The 20,696-nt window shown below is 42.2% G+C and overlaps 2 protein-coding genes across 2 annotated transcripts in view; one reads left to right on the forward strand and one right to left on the reverse strand.

The window, feature by feature from the left end:
- The window catches only part of GNAI3 (G protein subunit alpha i3), a 36,091-nt gene extending 32,439 nt beyond the window's left edge, over positions 1 to 3,652 (forward strand). The window contains exons 8-9 of the mRNA XM_045801571.2: positions 2,177 to 2,390; positions 2,480 to 3,652. Coding sequence (XP_045657527.1) covers positions 2,177 to 2,367 — 191 coding nt within the window. The 3' untranslated portion in view covers positions 2,368 to 2,390; positions 2,480 to 3,652. The remainder of the gene's footprint in view (positions 1 to 2,176; positions 2,391 to 2,479) is intronic.
- Positions 3,653 to 11,680: 8,028 nt separating this feature from the next.
- GNAT2 (G protein subunit alpha transducin 2) lies at positions 11,681 to 19,985 on the reverse strand. The gene is made up of 8 exons (XM_087866156.1): positions 19,838 to 19,985; positions 18,070 to 18,112; positions 17,635 to 17,776; positions 16,778 to 16,935; positions 14,711 to 14,839; positions 14,359 to 14,488; positions 12,596 to 12,749; positions 11,681 to 12,057 (listed from the first exon to the last, which is right to left on the reverse strand). Exons 1-8 carry the CDS (start codon positions 19,953 to 19,955, stop codon positions 11,867 to 11,869), a joined length of 1,065 nt encoding a protein of 354 aa, XP_087722282.1. The 5' UTR covers positions 19,956 to 19,985; the 3' UTR covers positions 11,681 to 11,866.
- Between the last annotated feature and the right edge of the window lie 711 nt (positions 19,986 to 20,696).

Here is a 20,696-nt window from a genome sequence, read left to right on the forward strand (position 1 = left end):
TTTATTGGATACAAAGGGAAGCACCAAAGGATCAAAAACTAAGAAATTTAGAAGTGAGGGGTGGTCAGCAGTGTTGTAAGATACACACTGAAAAATGGCCTCTGGAATTCGCAGTCCAGGGGATCATGAGGGTTATTGAGAACATTGTCAGTGAGAGCAGAGCCAGGGCGGTGAGTTACTGAGTGGGAAGTAGAGAAATGAAGACAGGTGTAGCTTACTCTTGAGCAGCTTGGATTACAGGGGAAGGGATGATTTAAAAATGTTCATTGGCTTAGTGGTAAGATTTTATAGCAAAAGAGAAGTTGTAAAAAGTGGATATAATTGATGGAGCAAGATTTGTAAGCAGCTGGCATTCCATACAATGGAATATTATTCATCTATAAAAAGGAACGAAGTACTGATAACATGCTCCTACTTGTATGAACCTCATAAATGTTATGCCAAGTGAAAGAAGGTCACACTTGTGTGATTGCTTTTAAATGATACACCCCAAAATAGGCAAATCCATAGAGACAGAAAGCAGGTTACCAGGAGAAGGGGGGGGTGGTAGAATGAGGGGAATGAGGAATGATTACTTAATGGGAATAGGGTGTTTTCCTGGGTTGGTGAAAAAGTTTTGAAACTAGAGAGAGGTGGTGGTTGCATGACATTGTGAATATACTAAATGCCACTGTATTGTACACGTTAAAATGTCTTATTGTATGTTAACGTAAATTTCACCTCAACTTAAAAGAATCTTGGTAGAGGAGTTAAATTTTGAAACTGGAAGGAAGACCTCTCTAAGACCAAAGGTACAAATATGTGGGGATATAGGTAACTTCTGAGTGAGGTGGTAGGCTCAAGAGTTGAGATGTAGTTTAAGCCCCCGGCCTTTGCTTTCTCAGGGAAGTTGGAAATGTGGTCAGGATTGAGAGGGAGGTGAGTTCATAGAAAGAAGCCAGGCTTTTTTAAAGTGGAGAGAACTCTTACTTAAGTAAAAGGATTGACAGTGTTCTAACTGGGAGTCTTCCACACAGCAAAGAGCCCTCAATGTCATATCTTTTTTTTTTTGAGGGGTGGAGGACAGCCTTCCAGGCCTGTCTTCCATTGACTTCATTCTTCTTTTAAGAAGTCTCACAGTCCTCATTGCCCAAGTATCAGTTCTGTTTCTACCAGACACAATTCTCTTTTCAGTGCTCACTCTTCCTTGAATTTACAGAAGTTCTGCAGATCTCAGAAAACCTATTTCAAGCACCTACCAAGCTGTCTTCCTTTATTACTCTAAGTATTCTGTTTAAATAACGTTCTTTTGTTTCTTAAGCTTTTCTTTGTTTAGTCTTTTTTTAAAAAAACACTTCGTTGTTGGTATTTGTTGTCATGCTTAATGTAACTTCACAGATGTTATTTGTTGAAAATAGCATCTAGTTTACAGGAATAGTCTTGTGTTTTCTTTGTTGAGGTTTCCTGGTTTTGTAGTCAATTTCTAGGGCTATTCTAAAGGCTCACAGGTAGATGAGACTGTGTAGGAAGCTTGTGGTTAAGAGTGTTAATTCAAATGTTGAAAATAAGGTTGACTTTTGAGATACCCCACCTTTAAAAAATAACAGCTTTATTGAGACGTAATTTATATGTCACAAAAACACTATTTATTTATTTATTTATTTGTTTGTTTGTTTGTTTAAAAACACATTTTAAGGTGTATAATTCAGGCCCCTTTCCTTTTACATGTACTAGTTTACCTTTCATTATATTATTGCCATAAGGCTCTGAGGCTAAGCGCCTTAAAATTGATATGCTTTTGAAAAGAAGCATGATTAACTCTTTTGAATTGTTTATTTCGAGGTCACTCCAAGGAGCGTGGGCTCTCTGACCTTTTAAACAGTTGTGTTCTAACAATGTATCTTCCTGTTTTCTCTAGTTTCCTTTTATGCATTCTAGGTTTTTTAGCTGAAAAATCTAACTGAAAGGGGAAAAAGAAAAACCTAGATCTTTTTGTGTGATGATTTTGTTTTACTTAGAGTCTGCTCTCAAGAAAAATCTAATGATTATAGAAAAACCTAATGATTATAGAAATAAATCTGTCTTCTGTTCCTTTGGGTTATATTCCCTCTCTCCATAAGTAAATGGTGATGGCCTGACTTGTTGAATTCAGGCAGCCTTTATGATTCGAACTGAGAATATTGTGTGTCTGCTTCAGGTTCCAATACATATGAAGAAGCAGCTGCTTATATTCAGTGCCAGTTTGAAGATCTGAACAGAAGAAAAGATACCAAGGAGATCTATACTCACTTCACCTGTGCCACAGACACCAAGAATGTGCAGTTTGTTTTTGACGCTGTTACAGATGTCATCATTAAAAACAACTTAAAGGAATGTGGACTTTACTGAAGAGGGTTGGATGTTAATAAAAGGTAAAACTTCAGATAATTTAGTTCTAGTGCTCTCGTGACGTCTCTTGACTTTGTAAACTTTTCTAATTAAGAATGTTCTTCTTTTCTAGTTACTACAGTGTGGAGTGTTGAGCCCAGACTTCTTTTGCTGTCTCATTGGGCAGCTACGAGCATGAACGGGACCAGGGGATGGCAGCATGCAGACTCTTAGCACTCTATAGCACAATCTTCTGTATTAGGGAACTCTTCATTGACACGAGATGCTCAAGTCAGACCTTGGACTTGGAACAACTGTAAAGTATGATTCGATCATCAAGACCTCACTTGGATTTCATAATCTCAAATGTTTAGGGCCGATGTGAAGTGGAGGTGCTGCATTCCAGAACTTTACTGTGTAGCTTACTCTTTTTTTCCTTCTTAACAAACCACCGGTAGTTCATTTTTAAAGTTTTTTTTTTTTCATCAAGAGAATAACGTGACTAAATTTTATTCCTTTGTTTGCAAAAGAATCTTTATTAAAACACAATCTTAACTATGCACATGATGTGGCCAGATCATCTTGAAAATTTTCCTCTTAGTAGGAACTCTTTGTTTTTACTTTTGGTATGGTCAGAACATAGTATTTCCATAATTACTTAATTCTTTATGGCTGTTGGGGCTATGATTATAGCTTTTTTGGATGAAGTTTTTGTTACTCTCCTGTTCAAAGTACCATTCTGGTTTCTAAATGGTAATTACACTGGAGAGTTCTGTAATAAGATTCTAGCTCTCTAACTTTTGTTTAAGCTTATGGTTTAAGGTTAACCTGGTCTATGCTGATTACCAAATTACTAGGTAAATGCTGATGTAGTATGTAAAGTTAGCTTCTTGGATACAGACACACCCAGGGCAGCTGTTGATGAGAAATGCAAATTGCTAAATTCTAAACAGAAACAGTGACTTTGCTGCTACAAATCTACTAAATTGACCACTTTGGTTCTTGCTTGTTTTGTCTGAGTCATAGGCAGTTCTGTAAAAGATGCCCCTTGTTTTCCATCTTCCATGGCCTTTTCTGTTGGGAAACATCTAAAGTGTATTAACAATGCATGCTTTTACTTTGTAAATGTGGTGCCAAATCCCTGTTTGCCATTGTTTTTATTGTAGCAATGTTAATTGTAGTAATTCGTAGTCAGTACCTTCTTTTGCCGAAACTATTGCATTTTGGGACTTTTTCCACTATGTTGTGTGTACAGATTTTAGTCTGTTATAGTTGGCAGCAGTATTAAAATGGTGAGTAAAGAGTCCAGGTTTGTTCCTGTTTGTAACCAGTCCTTTCTGGAAATATTTTCTTCTGTTTCTTTTTGTCCCTGCTGAATGTGCTTTGGCCTTTGTCTGAGAATGGGTTTAGGTAGAGGGTTCCTTGAAGGGCTAGTCTTTTGATGTAACGGTATTGTTGAATCTTGGCCTGACGGAGGGTCTTATGTCCTATCTCTGTAAGTGACATGCGGTCATAATCCATTTTCCAGGTTTACATTTTGGTTTTGTGGAGAGCTTTATTCACCTCAGCCTGCAGGTCCTTTTGTATAATGTACAGCAAATGTCCTTAAATACTGAGTGGGCCTTTGGGGGAAGGCAAATGAAGAGAATGCATTTTGAGCATTCTACATCAGCAGTCTGAGCAGTGCCTTTTGGAGTCCAGTCTTTTTGGATTGGATTCTGTGTCGTCTTTTGATATAAGCTTTTACTAGTTTAAAACAAAACACAAAGGTTGGTGGTCATCAAAGCTGGTTCAGAAAGCAAACCACAGCAGTTCAGTGCCTTTTTTGGAATTTTTTTTCTTTTTGGACAGGTATAACTATGCAGATGGTATAACTGTTATTATCTAAACAGTTTTTTTTTTTTTTAGGGTTGGGAAAACTGGATCGAAAAGAAAATAATCAGCTTCAATTGGTGATTAACTTAAGCCCACATAAGTTGATAGTTCTTGTTCATTTTGCATGTCTTTTCCTTATTGTATTCTTTGATATAGGATCATCTGGAAATGAGAACTGGTGGATTATTGTTTTAACTGTAGGCTTTCTATAGTCAGGGCTAATGGGATGGTATTGTTGATAATCCAAAATAACAGATAATCTAAGTAAGTTAATTATACTTTGAAATGCACTTTGTATTTTCATTTGAATGCGTCTGTCTCATATGTTAATTTTTTAGCTTTTCTGTTAATGAAAAAGAGTAGTTTTCCACTTTTCTGCCTTTATACCATTTACCTTTGTTCTATATTTACATGAAGATCACCCCCTACCCTACCATTCCATGTAACTTATTTAAATGCACATTCCTTGAGGACACAGGGACACAATTCGAGTCAGTGGTTTTCAGATATGCCTTAAGTCAAAATCACCAGGATCCATCTGAGCGATTAACTCTTGGCTGGTGGGCTAGTGATCTATAATTTTAAAAAGGTGATTCGGATTATCGGCTTTGCAAATCACCATTGTATTTTGAAATAAAAGATCTTTTCTAATAGCAGAGCCAGAGTGTGAGGGTGAAACATCGTGTATACTAGCCTGGAGAAAAAAAAAGACTGATATTTGTAATCAAAGAAACTAAAAGTTGCCTTGTATCCTTTCTGCAGAGAATGCTGGAGGTTTGTGATGGACCACATTTCAGTATTCACATGGCCAGGTTTTGGACCATCTAAGAAACCAGCACATATAAGAAAATTAAATTTTAATGAATAAAGAAGAGTAAATAGACCCTAGAAGGGAGGACTGCAACAGTAGCTTTATTTTGTTGACAGTCACATCTTCACCTGATTAAACCTTGGGCTGTAAAAAAAAAAAAAAAAAAAAAAAAAAAGTGCCATTCATTAGGCTCTATGTAAAGAGGAAGTATTCTCCTTAATGGTCAGTCTTCCCCAACCGTATAAATTCAGACTTGCAACAGATTTCACCTCCTGGCATGAAAATTCCAAGAACTTTTTCAGTTATTCAAAGTGGATCTTGGGATGACAGTTCATCTTGGACAGTTTGAATTCTAATCTCTAGTTCAGTGTATTGTTCTATTATTATTTCCAGTGATGGATTGTTATTTTTGACAAGGTGCTGCATTCTAAGAATAGATGGACCAAATTTTAAAAACTATCTTCTTGCCTTGTTTCTTATTCTCTTACGTGTTCTATTTGTGTTTTATTACATGCACGTTATTTAAGAGTATTTAAAAATAACTGCTGGTGCTTCTGATTCATTTGCCCACCTTATTCTTTTATCCTGGCCACCATTCTCCGATTCGTGACTATGACTTTCTTTGGACATTGCTTGCCTCGCCTGACTAGTTACTTCATGTACATATACCTTTGTGTAGCCTGGTTCTGGAGCGTCCTGTTGCAGAGCTGGTTGCTGTACTGGCAGTTCCATACAAGGTAAAGTTAGTCTTTCCCTCCAGGTAAAAACCTCCCTTTGGTTGATCTTTTTCCCCTTCCAGATGTTGAAAAAACCACAGTCCTCTACTCATTTAAACATACCTAAAACAGCACTAATTTTCTTCACTCTTACTGCTTGTGAAATCCTTTATACCCTGTACTGACTTTAAGAACAAAGTTATTTCAGTACTGCCAGGTCATTTTTGTGTTCTTCTTCAGGCTTCATAGTACAAGTCAGAGATCTGGCCTGGACCAGCCACAGCTCTGCACATAGCTTTATGGCCTTCTAAGCACAAGAGCACACCAGGCTGCTTCGAGGCCTGAAATTGAAAGTTGGTCTTGCTGTCAACTGTCAGGAAGTGAAAGGTTAGGTGAGACACTGGGAACAAACTTCCTGGGTGGTCAAGATCTTTGTTCCTTTACCTTTGTTTAGTTTTTGACTCTTCCCACCCCCCCCCCCCTTTTTCTTATAACTTGTATGAGTTACTTCTGCTAGGAGAGCATACTCCAGAACAAGTCAGGACAGGACAGTTTTTTTCTGATACTATGTCAGGCTTACATACCTGGCCTGACTCAAGTCTTCTCAGGAATGAAAGATAATACGGAGGGTTATAATAGCAGTAGATACCTGAGGTGCAAGGTTAACACCTACAGATTCCCTGGCTCAACTCTACTAAATTAAGACGTTGGAGACGGGTCCTGAGAACATGTATTTTTAAATAAAGTCCTACGTGGTTCTGAAGAAGTTAACCGGGGCCAACATTTGTCAACACCTGAATAGGACCTTATGTTAAAGATCAACACAAATAGGGGTCCCTGGGTGGCTCAGTAGTTATGCATCTGACTCTTGGTTTCGGCTCAGGTTATGGTCTCAGGGTTGAGAGATCAAGCCCTGCTCAGAGTCTGCTTGAGATTCCCTCCCCCCCTTCCTCCCTCCCCCCCCAAAATAAATAAATAAATCTTTTTTTTTTTTTTTTAAAGATCAACATAGTAGACCTATAACCTTAAAGTTACTAGTAAACGACTGAGGCATTTTTTATTTGCCAATAAATAAGCACATTTTATATGTGACTTAAGAGTGTCTTTCACCAAAAAACTTAGTAAGAGAACTGCTTAGTCAAAGAACGTTCCTACACTTTTGATACAGAGTGTTTAGTTTTTATACAAAATTAAGTCAAAACAAGAAACTTGGAGTTTCCAAACATTTGCTTCATTTGTGTTACTGCATTTATTCAGTGAAAATTGAAAGAAACATCAAAGTAAAGATAAAATCCAGTGATAGAGGGCTAGCTATGTATATATATGCATATATATATGTAATAACATGAATATTCATTTACAGTTGGTGGATAAAGAGCAAAGCTAGCTAGCTCTAAACTATAGACTGGAAAGTCTTTTTGAGACAGGGCTAGGGAAGGGGTAGGAAAGGGGAATGATTGAGGAGTCAAATAGAAAAGTCTTTGTATGCTTGCTGCTAATGTTTCCCTGAAATCTAGTGGGATTCAGCAAGGTAGCAGAAATAATCCAGTACTAATAAGTAGCTGCTGGGATACACCATCTCAGTGTATTAGCATCCAGATGTAAGATCTTTGACAGGTGGAATATTAAATTCTGTAAAATGTGGTTTATCTGTCGCCTATCCTCTATTACCCCCCTTCCTGTCCCCATATTCTTTTTGGTTAGCCAAACATTTTTACCTAGAGGCTTGTTGAAATGTAAGGTTCCCAGCAGACATAACAAATCACAAGAAATTAACTGTTCTTTTTAACTCTTCATTTTTGCTCATGGAGGATAAAGGTCCCGAGACCTCTCAGAATCTTATGGAGAGAGCCGTTTGTCACACTCGGTTCTGGTCTTTTCCCTGCTTCCAAGCGGCTATGAAAGCTTTGTCTTAAATCCTCATCTGTTACCTAAAGGTAGACTAAATTATTCCTTCCAGCTATGACGTACTATGGTTGTGATCCCGTTGAAATAACATATTTAAACGTGCTTTGTAAATATTCTTTATGATACTCAAGATGATACTGTACTGCAAAACAAGGAATCTTTTAAGGCAATACCAACAGATGTGCTCATTGTAGCTGGCTGTCTTCTCAGCATCACTCTTCCCATAGTCATTTTGAACACCTGAAATGAAGTTAACTGTAAATGGCTGTAAAATTTGTCAAGCCGGGTCAAAAGAAAGGTCTTTGCTTTGTTTTGTGTTTAAATCCAGTTCTTTATTTCTGTTCATACTAGTGCTTGCTTTTTCATGGCCAAAAGGCAGAAACGTACCCTTCTGCAGTCTGCACTGTCTGTTGGACCTCACAGGAATGTCTTCATGCTTTGACCTAGCAGGAACACCAGAGGCTGTGGCACACTCGCAGTCCCTGGGCCAACACTGAAGTCCTCCTGGAATCTGTGCTCCGGGGGCTGTGCCGGGTAGAGAGGGCAGTGGGAGGTAAGAGCTCTTCGCCCTTCACCACCTTCTCCACCCAGCATGGCCGGCACACTTTGGTCTACGGCACATCTCCAATTATAGAGTGGGTTTTGAATGCTGTTATTTCTTACCTTGGGGTTGGGGCTACCCTGATTTGAACTATTTGGGGTACATGTAAGTGAATTTTTTATCAGAGTAGGAACTGTTACAAGTAAATGTGTCTTTTATATTGCTTTAAGACTGAATTTTTGTGCTTCTTTTACCCACAGAACATAAAAGCACATTTCCAGTTATATTTTATTTTTTCCACTATTTTTTATTGTGATAAACCATATATAACATAAACTTTACCATCTTAATCATTTTTAAGTACATAGTTCAGTGGTCTGAAATACGTTCACATTGTGGCACAGCCATCACCACCATCCATCTCCAGAACTTTTTTCACCTTCGCAGACTGCAGCTCTGTACCCATTAAACACCAACTCCCCATTCCACCTCCTCCCAGCCCTGGTGACCATCACTCTACTTTGTCTTTATAAATTTGACTACTGTGATACTTCATATAAGTGGAATCATACGATATTTGTCCTTTTGTGTTAATGATACTGTATTTTTGTAGAAAAAGAAAAGCAACTGTCATCAGATTCACAAGAAGTGGAACCTAATTCACATTTGGCTTACTGTCATCAGTATCCAGTGCACTACAAGGGAACTGCATTCAGATCTCTGCCCTCTAAGGATATGAACAGAAAATTAATTACAAACAAACTTAAAGCTATTTATATTTTTGTTTTATGCTAAATTCACGGTCAAATTTGAGGCTGATTTGTATTCAGTTTGGAGATGATACTGTTAAATAGCTATGATTTAGTATGGGATAATTTAAAAATAAATTTGGTTGGGAATGGGATGAGCAGAGGTAAATGAGAAAATTGACTTTGACTTTATAATATATGGTGGGCTTTCAGTAGCATATATATATAGAACACTGGCTTGGGATTCAGAAGACCCATTTTGGAGTTCTAGTTCTACTTCCCAGCAGTTTGATCTTGAGGAAGACATTGCACGTCTCTGGGCCTCAGTTTCTTATCTATAAACTGCTAGTGAACAGTCCAGTGCCTGGACTATTTTAAAATTCCTTCTAGTTTTATCATCTTAAGAATTAAGATTGCAGTTCATGAAAATAGGGTTGAACTGGTTCTGACCTACCTTGTTACAAAAAAGAATTTCTTTCTTTTTTTTTTTTTTTTTTAAAAAGATTTTTTATTTATTTATGTGACAGAGAGACAGCCAGGGAGAGAGGGAACACAGCAGGAGAGTGAGAGAGGAAGAAGCAGGCTCCCAGCGGAGGAGCCCGATGTGGGACTCGATCCCGGAAGGCCGGGATCACGCCCTGAGCCGAAGGCAGACGCTTTAACGACTGCGCTACCCAGGCGCCCCACAAAAAAGAATTTCTGATGATACATAAGATTCAGCATTATAGTGTAAATTTAAAATGAAGCCAAAACAAAAGATAAGGATAGCACAGTGAGTAGAATACCAGAAGATGGGGCCCACTGACTCTGTTTTTACGCTGGGACTAGGGGGCTGGTTCTTTATGAACATCCATAACCAAGAAGCCTAGAGTGGGCTCTTACAGTTTGGCCTATAACCGAGTCCTGCCTGGAGTCAAAGATCAAGGAAAAGGTAATGAAAGAGGCAAACCATCTGGTACAGTTTGTGGGGACGTTGGGCTACCCTAACTGAAGATGGAATCAGTGAGATACATTAGATTTGGGGCCTGAATTTCAAGATCTTAGCCATAGTGAGGATTCTTAACCTGGGGCTTCAGCCAAAGATAGAACTGTATTCCTAGTATGGTGGTTTCCTTTGTAATTCTCTGAATTTTATTTTACACATTTTTATATATTCTGAGAAGAGGTCCATAGGTTTCATCAGACTGTTAGAGGGATCCATGATAAAAAAAAAAAAAAAAAATCATAACCCCTGTATAGTGAGTTGAAACAAACAGGTTAGTGATAGTTGGAATATGCCATCTAGAATGTAGTCCCTGAACAGCTAGCTCTTGGATGCATGAAGTCTTGCCCAGGTTTTTTCTTTGGTCAAGTTTTTTAATCAGCAATAGAGTACTTTCCCTTATTTCTCTGGTAATTCTCTCAAGTTGATTTCTTCTCATGGAATCAGAAAGACTATTAAATGAATCCAATTTTAACAGCTGCAAATTTATTCTTCAGTATATTTCAAGCTCATATGGCTCTCTAGTATCAATATTGCTAGTAGCAGCCTAAGTGTGAATATGTGTTTCTGGCAAGGAGCAGATTTTCATTTTAATTGACACTTTCTTTTATATACTAAATCTTGGATGCCAAGAGCTTTCCTCACTAGTAGTTGTAAATGCTAAATCTGTACTTGACTTCACCACCTCCTGTCAAGATAAATGCAAGCTTCGTTTCCCCTCGGAGGAGTTCAGAGAAATAATTTACTTGTTGTCCTGTATGGGGAGATGTTGTTTTCAGCCAGGCATCACGTGGATTCAACTGCAGAGACTTCCGGTGCCTAAAGCAAGATCAGCTGCCTTTTTTTGTTCTGAAACATGCAGCAGTTGAAATGGAAATTTTGGCTTGCTTACTCTAAATTCTGTGATTGGGGGGCGCCTGGCTGGCTCAGTCTGTAAAGCATGCAGCTTATGATCTTGGAGTCGTGAGTTCGATCAAGCCCCACGTTGGGTGTAGAGATTGCTTAAATAAATACACTTACGAAAAAAAATTCTTGTGATCAAGAAGTGGTAGCAATAAAATCATTAATATTCTAAGTGGGAGTGTGTTGAAGTCTTCCAAGTTTATTCAGAAAGTGTCTTGTATACCTGAGGGCCCCTGGGTGGCTCAGTCAGTTAAGCGTCTGACTCTTGATCTCAGCTCAGGTTTCGATCTCAGGGTGGTGAGTTCAAGCCCCACAATGGCCTCCACGCTGGGCATGGAGCCTACTGAAAAAGTGTCTTGTATACCTGAGACCGTTACTTACAGAGATATGGCAGTTAGGGGGTTGCAGAGGGCTAATCTGCTTAATAAAGATCAATTTTGGATGTGTGCCTTAGAAACTCACATCTCTGAACTAAGGTACATAGAGTCTGTTTGTAAAGAAATGGTAGGTTTATCGAGGTCTTGTTTTTAATTGTTTTCTTTTGCAGAACGTAGGGAAGGTTTGCTGCTTTCCTTGGGAAAGGTCGTCTGAGAACTTGGTCTTGAATTTCTTAAGTGGCTGCTTTTATATAGGATTTCTTTCTTTGACTCTAACCACACAGCTTTTATGCTCCTTCCCTTCAATTTATATCTGTGATCATTAGAATAACCCTGTGAAGCAGTAGAGAAGTTATCTTTATTTTATAGATGAGTGACTCAAGGCTCAGAGAAATGAAATGTTTATACCTTGTACTAAGTTCAAGAACCAGTACTGGCACCTGGGTCTCCTGACTCCTGGCCTTGTGCTCTTTAAACTGCACTAGCTGTCCCACTCTGAAAAGAACGTATGGACACAGTCGCGATCATGTATAAGTCCATCTCTAACGGAGAATGTATTTACTCTTCATGCCATGGTATATGGATCTATGCTTTTCTGCTTAAAATTAGCCAGATTCCAAGCCTGTTTATGGAATGTGTACATAAAGAGTGATGAGAATTAGAAGAGCCCGCAGTCCTTGAGATTTTCTTTGATGATAATATCTGTAACGGCATCAAATACAAATTTGACATTCTGCGTGTCTGTAGCACAGGTCATGTGACTGTAGATTTCTTTGACATCTTTGCGCATGTTGAGGTCAAGGAACTGACTCTTGATGTAATTCCCTGCATCTTCATAAGAGTTGTTTCCTGGTTTCCCAGAAAAAATAGTGAAGAAGTGGGATAAATTAACCCTTCTTAGCTGCTCACTTACTTTTTAGGTGACTAATTTGATCCTCAAAATACGTTGGACAGCTGCAGTCGGGGGCCTATTGTTAGAGGGAGGGTCCTCTCCTTCATTGCACTCCTGTGTTATTACTTGAGTTGAACAACGAAATCGAGAGAGACGTCTGTGTCTCCACCCTTGATTTCTGGTAGGTGTCATTTGAACAGTCAGTGGCTCTCCTGCCTCTAACGTCTGTTCTGTCCAGGGACATCTGAATTTAAACCTATGACCGAATATGCAAGTTTCTCCGATTAGACATCCAAGTATCGCTTGGACATCACAAAGCTCGTAAGAGAAACTGCGTAATAAAGGGATAAGGATCATCAACCCAGCCAAGCAAAGGAGTTAAACTTAGTACTCCTTATAGACAGGTTCCTTCGTGTCTCCTTGGTACAGGAAACGAGGCAATCACCAGGCATTACCAAGAAATCATTACCATTGTCTCCAGCCCTTGACCCTTACCGTCATACTCCGGAAAACAAATGCTGAGGTGGACTTTCTTGATTTTTTCCTCAAAGAGGTCCTTCTTGTTGAGAAAGAGGACAATGGAAGTAGCCGCAAAGAACTTGTGGTTACATATGCTGTTGAAGAGGTGCAATGACTCATGCATGCGATTCTAGTAGGAGGAAACACCATCAGAGATTTCAGATCGAGCTGGTGGTATTGTCTACTTCCTGTTCTTGTTCCCTTTGGAGAGACTAGTGCTCCGAATATAAGAGGGACATTGGGGAATAGCTTATCTCCTTTTGGTGTAGTGGGATAGAGCCGAAGCCCTTCTAATCTTCATTCTGTCCTAGCTGTATGACTTGGGGCAGATTACTGAGCTTTTCTGCGTTTCCGTTTCCCTATCTCATAGGGTTATTATGGAAGTTCGATGAGATCGTGTATGTAGTGTCCCTGATAGTGGCTGGCATGTAGCTGTACAATAAATGTTATGCTGATTTTAGGCTGCCAGGGCACTGCGAGGGACTTCGATGTCCATAAGTGCTGTTGCTACACGGTTGAAGCTAGGCCTGAGTTTTCATGTGCCCGTTTGTGTCTCCAGGATGATTTTGATAGGCTTCTGTTACAGAGTCCTGGATCTCAGTTTGGGCAGGAACATAATAGGGATTATTGCCTTGGTGTCAAATGGTGAGGCCTAGAGATTTTCTCAGTGACATACCACAAGCACTTTTACCTTATTTCATCTTCTGATTGGCCCTTTGAGTGAGTGAGAAGTGGTGCTGTGTATCTGCGGAATCTAGATGTTGCCAAGTGCCCCAGACCGGTCTGTTTTCAGGGAGTGGGCCTTTAGGATTTGAAGTATGCTAGTAGCTGACTCGGGCTCAATCTTTTCATCTAATGAAGAAAGAAAAATCTTTTTGTGGCCTTCTGTCATTGCTAATACTCCTGCAGAATCCCTTAAAACCTCATAGACTTCAGGGTTAAAGATGGAAAAGATCTTGAAAAATGAATTTGTGTAGAAGGTATTCATAGAGCTCTCATGTGAACTTGAACTACTACGGAGAAGGGAGAAGAACTGGAGCAAGGGATGGGAGTGTAGGAGCTTTGTCTGATATCAATAAGCTGTGGGCCTCCATTAGCATTTTCCACGCGGTGATATCCTCTGTCTCAAACTCCAGAGGTAACTGGCCGGGCTGACACTTGGCCTGCAGAGCTCCTGTTAAACTCTGCAGGCTCAAGAAACTCACCCTCAGCTAGCCTTCCAGCTGCCAATTTCAGTGGCGTGTGAGAAACCTGGTTTGCCAGTCTCTCCTTAGTCTGTTGACAGTACACATTTAGGCTTCCAGGTGAGGTTAGTAGTCCAACCCCTCTATCATGTTGCACAAAGATACACACCATACATTGATTTTCTGCTCTATCATTTTCATCTCCTATCCTTTATTTCCATAGGCAGCCTGGGAAAGTCTTAAGTGTAACTCCTGTGCTTTGCAAACCCAGTTGTGATCCCTTGTCTCTTTAAGACTCAATTCCTCTTGTGAGCTGTGTAATGTCCAAGTGATCCTTGGATGTGTGATCTGAGACCAAGCTCACTCCCGGCAAATCTGGAGCTCTAAAGTGCTAACCTGGAACCTGTAAAAGAGGAGGTTTTTCTAGAATTGATTTGGCTGCTCGAGGACTGCCAGACTGTCTTGAAATCACCCAAGTTGAAGAATTGGTGACACAGAGCTTAGGGGAAGGGTCACAGGGGAACTATCAAAGCTCTTGGTGCAAAGGCCACTTACCACTTCGTCATCTTCCACTAGCACCATATCATAGGCACTGAGGGCTGCACAGAAGATGATGCAGGTGACTCCCTCAAAGCAGTGGATCCACTTCTTTCTCTCTGATCTTTGCCCTCCCACATCAAACATCCTGAGGGACAAAAACAGCACATGCACTTGGTGTTTACCGCAGAGAGGTGGCCACGTTGGGGCCAGTTGGCAGTGAGATGGGAAAGGGGGAGAAATAGGGTAGTCATTCAGATGGGGCTTTAGTGAAGGCCAAGAAGTATGCCCTTGCCCTTTTTTTGGTATCTGAGGTGTACTCAGGGAACCATGTGTGTATCTGCGGAGCCCCCGGGAACCGTGTACTCACCTGAAGTTCAAGTCTTTGACAGAAAACTTGGTCTCAATGATGCCGGTGGTTTTGACTCTGGATCGAAGCACGTCTTGCTCATTAGGAAGGTAGTCAGGGGCTGTAATCCGGTCTAATTGGTTCAGGTAGCTAGAGAAAAGAGCTTGGAATTGACATTAAACTTTCCCCAGCCAAGGCCAAGAAAGATAAAGGGTCTTACCCAAAGTTATACAACTAACTTGGTGATAGAACCAGGACTAGAATCCATATTGTTAAACCTTGGGTGCTTTCCTTCAAACCTCGTGTGCCCTTACAAAAGGGAGTGTGGGATGGGATGAGAGGCATGCCCAGTTGAGGCAGGGGTTCCGTCCCGTTTAAGTCAAGTCAGATGACTTTTCCTTAAGTTTTGCCTGACTGCAAGGTTTTCTAGACCCTTCAGTGAGATTTGGTGATTTAAGTGGGTGCCAAAAGTTCCAGCAAGATGCAGGAGTAGACTAAAATTAGAGACTTCAGAGACATGAAGAGATGTGAATCGGTGCATTGCGTGGGACCTTACTTATATCCTGACTCAAGTTGGGGAGCAAACATTTGAGATAACTGGGGAAACTTAAATGAGCACTGGTGTGGATATTGGACGACGTGAAGGAATTATTAAATATTTAGGTGTGATGATTATGTTACTTCTTTTTTTAAAAAAAGAGCCTTTTTTTGAGATTAATAATGAAATTTTTAGGGTGTAATGATAGACTATGTGGGACTGCCTTCAAAGTAAGTAGGAGATGGAGGTACAATGAAACCAGAGTGACTGTGAGTTGTTAACAGTTGAAGCCAGGTGATTCACTATATTATTCTGCTTTTGTATATGTTTGACAGTTATGAAAAATTTAAAGAGACAGGAGGAAGGCAGATACGAAGTGAGATGACAGAAGAAGGGAAGGAAAATGAACAAGTGCTTATGTATGCCGGGCATTCGCACATTTAAATTCTCATTTTACCTCACTTACCTTCAAGTTTCATATCCCATTTTACAGACGAAAGAAAAATTCAGAAGAGTTAAATGACTGGGTCCGAGGTCAAGAGACATTGTTGTATATTGTAAAAATCCTTCAACTTTGTGGTCAAATAAACCTGGATTCAAATCCAGCTTTTGCCATTTATCTTTATGACTTAGGGTCAGTTAATTACTTCTCTGAACCTGTTTTTCACCTATAAGTGGGACTAATACAAAGCACTCTCTATCTCGAAGGCTTACTGTGCAGATCAAATGAGACGGTGTACGTCATGCACCCGGCAGTGCCTGGGCCTTGGTGAGTCAGTGTTCTGAGGATGGCAAATGAGAACCGTGTTAGAGAACTAGGTGACAGAACAGGGATTAAATCCAGGTCAGTTTGACTGCAAAGTCCAGGCCCATCTGTGATAGATGCCATGCCGTTAGAGGTATGATTGATATGTACCTTATCATTTTGGAACCAGCTTTGCAAAGTTCGTTGTTTTTAATCCCTGAACAACTTCCTTTGGTTTGCCCTGGAAGTTTCTGTGTCCCATGCCCTGGCACCCCGACATAAGACGCTGTGTATGGGTGAAGGAGGCATTCACTTCTGGTTAGTGGCCTAAGTAGAGCCTAGGTGACATTAATGTTACCAGCTAGAAAATTCCACCCTGGAAAGGCCATGGTGAATCCAGTGCCTCTTGGGCGAGCATGTGGCAGAACTGCAGGTCTGTCTTCACGTTCATGGTTCTGAAAGGAGAGGCTATGTGTATGAATTGATGAAGAGGACAGCGGTCTGAGGGCTCCTAAACAGAGCACCTTTGTTTCAAATTCTGGGGGTCTTCAGCTGTGTAGGCTGCCCTGAGCTGGTGTAAAGCAATACAGAGTGGTGACAACTGTGGCGGCAGTGTCTATCAAAGGGTGTCACATTCAAAGCATAGTAGAACACTGCTCAAGCCTAAACAGAACAGATATCCAGGCTGAATTCAGTCCTTGGGACTCCAGCTTTCAGTGCCCAAAATTTTAGGCTGGGTGTGATCTCTCCTGGAGATCCTGGTTGCTTATGCCTCCTCCCACCCCTTCCCCAGTCGGAGTCTTACTAAGATGCCGAATCATTGAGCTGGTACTCTGCAGCTCGGTCGAAGCAGGCTTGCACCCCGCCATCCTTCCACAACTTCCTGATGACCTCCACCAGCTCGGGAGGCATGGTGCCCTCCTCAGTGGAGTCAGCCAGGTTGTTGAGCTGTCGCCCAGTATCCTGTAAGGCAGAGACCTGGCTGAGAACTGCACACGAGTAATGGCTTTCCAGGAGGCTCCTGGGAATATTGCTGAAAGTAAAAGCATTTTGCATTGCTACCAAAGCCCAAGATGGAGACAGCAGCCAGTGAAGATACTAAGAGAACACTGATTAATTTTGAGTGTGCTTTGGAGATAAGAGAGGGTGGCAATTTATCCCTTCCTGGGAAGCCTAGGGGGAAAACAGAGGTTCCAGGGGCATCCTCTGTGGTGTTTCTATTTTCCAGCCTTTGTCCAAAAGGGTACCTCCACAAAATGTGGGTCCTCTGCCACAGGGAAGTTGGAAGTTTAAAGACCAGATTGACCATGAAATAGACAACATGGGAGACAGGAAAACCATCACCTTTGTTCTTTCAGTGATTCAAATTGTGGAAAAGGCCAATCCTGGAACTGGGGATTTAGCTTACAAAAGTTCCATGGTCAGGGCAAGGCGCCCAAGAGAACAATTTAAATGGTAAAATAAGACAAAAAGGCAGAGGAAGCTGAGAGCAAATTTCTGTAATTTTAAAGGTAGGGATTGCATACTTCTCCAGAACTGAAGTAAAAAGACTGGAAGCTCAGTAGGTGGGATTTAGTTACACGAAACTCTTTTTTGACTCGTGTTTCCTCATAGCTTGTTGGCTGCTGTTAGCAGCCTTTCCTCCCACCCTTAACCACGTACCGCACAGCTTGGTTCGGCATAGTCAATACCCAGTGTGGACATGGCCCGGATGATAGCCAGGATGGACTGCAGCACGTTCCCATAGATGATGGACTTATACTCCAGGCATTCCTCCGGCGTATAGCCATCCTGATGGATGATCCTGCGAGGAGTAGACACCCAGCTCTCAGTTGGACCTCAGTAACCAGACCTAAGGGATTGGGAATCTGGAAGGACGTAAAGGGTCACAGAACCCGATCTCTATGCCTATTGCTGTCCCAAAGTGGAGAGTGAGGGGGAGAAGGGCATGCAGATGAGGGGCATTGGGAATCAGGTTCTTTATGTCCTTTACATCTGGGTTCCTTAGGCTGAGGAGCCCTTCATCCTTCATGCCTCTGTGGGCTCTGCTGCCTTCTTCACCCTACCTCAGTCCTCTGGGGCTCTGTTCCTACTCACTTCATCTGTTTGACGATAGTGCTCTTTCCTGACTCCCCAGCACCTGCAGGGAGAAATGCTTATGCTTCAGGTTTCCACCGGTTCTCCCCAACCCTCCAGTAGCTGGCCTGTGAGAAGTCCAAGCTAGGACTTGCTTGGGGAGCCTTGTTAGGGGAGAACACACACGGGTGATTGCTGCCCTCAATTTTTGCCAGCCTTGAGCTCGGGCCATTCAGTCTGGATTTAGAGCAGTATTTCTCAGCCTCTGCACTGCTGATGTTTTGGGCTGGACGATTCTTTTTTGTGGGGGGCTGTCCTATGCATTGTGCGGTGGTTAGCAGCATTCCCGGCCTCTACCCGCGAGAGGCCAGTAGCACTCTTTTCTTCCACTGTGACAACTAAAAATGTCTCTAGACATTTCCCGGTGTCTGGGGGAGGTGGAGGGAGTGGTGGCAAAATCTCATTGAGAACCACTGATAGACGCAGGGGAATTCCTTTAACACATTTCTCCTCTGCCTATTTTTACTCAGGAGAGTGATCTTGGGGCAGAATTGCAGAGAGCTGGGTCACTTCACTGAAATACCGTTTTTTCTTCATCTTGCTTTTTCCTCTATTGGCTAAAATGTCCCACTGTCCTCTCATTTGCACTCCATTCCCCCACCATATACCCTTCAACCCTCTCCCCCAGTCTGCACTGCCCTGATAATGTTAACCCCCTCCCACGTAGCCTGCGCCTGTTCCCTCTAAGCTGCTTATTCTGAATGTGGAAGAAAGCCGCTTAGGCTTAAAAGATCTCTCAGTGGCCTTGCCATCTCTTTCCCCTTCGGTAGCTTCTTGGGCTCCATGGAATCTGGCTCCAGCTTACAGCGGTATGCTCACAGATCAGCTGGGGAAGAGGAGGTGCCAGGGCCTGGGTTCTCCAGTTCCCAGGCTCCTCGTGGGCTTCAGATCATAACCCAGCCGGCTAACCTGCTGTTGCACAGATGCCGCCTACTCCCAGCTAGCTTACCTCTGTACTGCCATTGGAGGTGGTTCCCCTAAGCCAGGTGTCCCAAACTCTTCATTGTCTTGGTTCTATTGACGGCTCTGACCAATTTCTCTGATCAACAGGAGTGCTTTTCTTTTTTCAGCACAGCCCTGTGATCTGCTTAGGAGTTCATCACACTGATAAACCTCCCATCTGGCAGGGGCTCTCAAGGCAGCTACTGAACAGAAAGCCAGGAAAGGACTGCCATAGATAAAGACTCTGTTCCTCCTCCCTCAGGGCTCCCTAGTTCTAAGACTTACACAAATTCTATGCTGGAAGCAAGGAGAAGGAACCAGTTTACTTGGCAAGCGCCAGTGGGCCTATCCCTGGGACTACATGGCACTGATGATATGGTAGGACTTCTGAGTCCACTGTCCTCTCCTGAGTCCTCGACTCAGAGCTCTCTGACTGCAGATTGGGTAACTGTCTGCAAGCCCAGGGTGCACGGTGTTTGCCAAGCTGTGAGGTATTACGTTTGGTTAGATTTGGAGATAGATGGGTCTGTCCTGGCCCTTGCACTAATCCTGGTTCAGGAAGAGCAGAACAATTCCAGGGTAGCTTTGGTCCTCTGATCTCCGTGGGGTAGCTGTGCTCAATCAGCCCTAGAGCCCCGATCCCCTAGCCTGAGAGTGGCTGGGGAGAAGAAGAATGACCTGCTGTCCCTCCTCCCCATGGGGTGAGCTAGAACCCACCTACCATCCAGGATAAGCAGGAAGGAGCAGTACCTTCTCCTTCTCTGGCTCATCTTCCCATCTCGCTCACCCAGCAATAGCAGCTTGACAGTCTTGGCTTCCTTGTCAGCATCCTCCTGCAGCTTCTTTTCTAGCTCCTTGGACCTCTTGGCCAGTTCTTTGTCCTCAGCACTGACTCCACTCCCCATCTTTCTGCCGTCTCCTCCTCGTCTGCTACTTCCGGCCCTTAAGCTTCTTCTCTAGAGTTTCCTATGTGAGATGGAAGATAAGGAAAAAGTAAGTTGGGATTGAGTATCCGTTTGGTTGTAGTTCTCCTAAAAAGCTGGTCTGTAGGGGGCTGGGTGAGGGAGCAGGCTCTAGGTTCTTGTACCCTTGCCGGTCTTGGCTGAGACTCCCCACCCAGCTGGAGATGTACTTAGTCTAGGGATTGTAGCCTTTATATCTAGCAATGGGATGGGTCAAAGCCAATTAAGAGCTCAGTATGACAAAGGGCAAAGACTCGTGTTTCTGTAATTAGGAAAATGATCTACGGGATTCCGACCCAGGAGGATAGGATGCGGGTACTGAAGCTCTCTGGAATGAGCTCATGGCTGCCCCATTGTTTGGAGGGGCTGATCCCCTAAAAGTCTCTTCCTTCCTTGGATTCACTTGCATCTTAGTGCTAGAGATTAGAGGTATAAATGCAGGAAGCTCTGCCCATGCTGAGGCTCTAGATTGTAGAGTCTTGGTTTTAAGGGATTCAGGGCATCAAAGCACCCTCTCCATCATACCGGGCTGGTCCTGGCAAGGAGTTTTTGTTTAGGGTGGTGCCCTTCCTGGAAAGATTAGAAATGTTTCCTCCAGCTCCTCCAGTGGCTGCTGCACCAGGAAGCTATTAGCGTTGTTCCTTTATGTTGGCTCAGCTCTTCTTACGCGCTTCTGCTAATAGC

This window comes from Ursus americanus, chromosome 12, assembly GCF_024610735.1.
Source record: "Ursus americanus isolate L20-20 chromosome 12, mUrsAme1.1.p, whole genome shotgun sequence".
NCBI lineage: Eukaryota > Metazoa > Chordata > Mammalia > Carnivora > Ursidae > Ursus > Ursus americanus.

Coding starts and splice junctions, on each gene's coding strand:
- GNAT2 (XM_087866156.1), bottom strand. CDS start 19,955: ATGGGGAGTGGAGTCAGTGCTGAGGACAAAGAACTGGCCAAGAGGTCC. Junction 12,750..14,358: donor TAGTGGAAGATGACGAAGTG/GTAAGTGGCCTT, acceptor TCCTCCTACTAG/AATCGCATGCATGAGTCATT. Junction 12,058..12,595: donor TTGTTTTCCGGAGTATGACG/GTAAGGGTCAAG, acceptor CTGGGAAACCAG/GAAACAACTCTTATGAAGAT.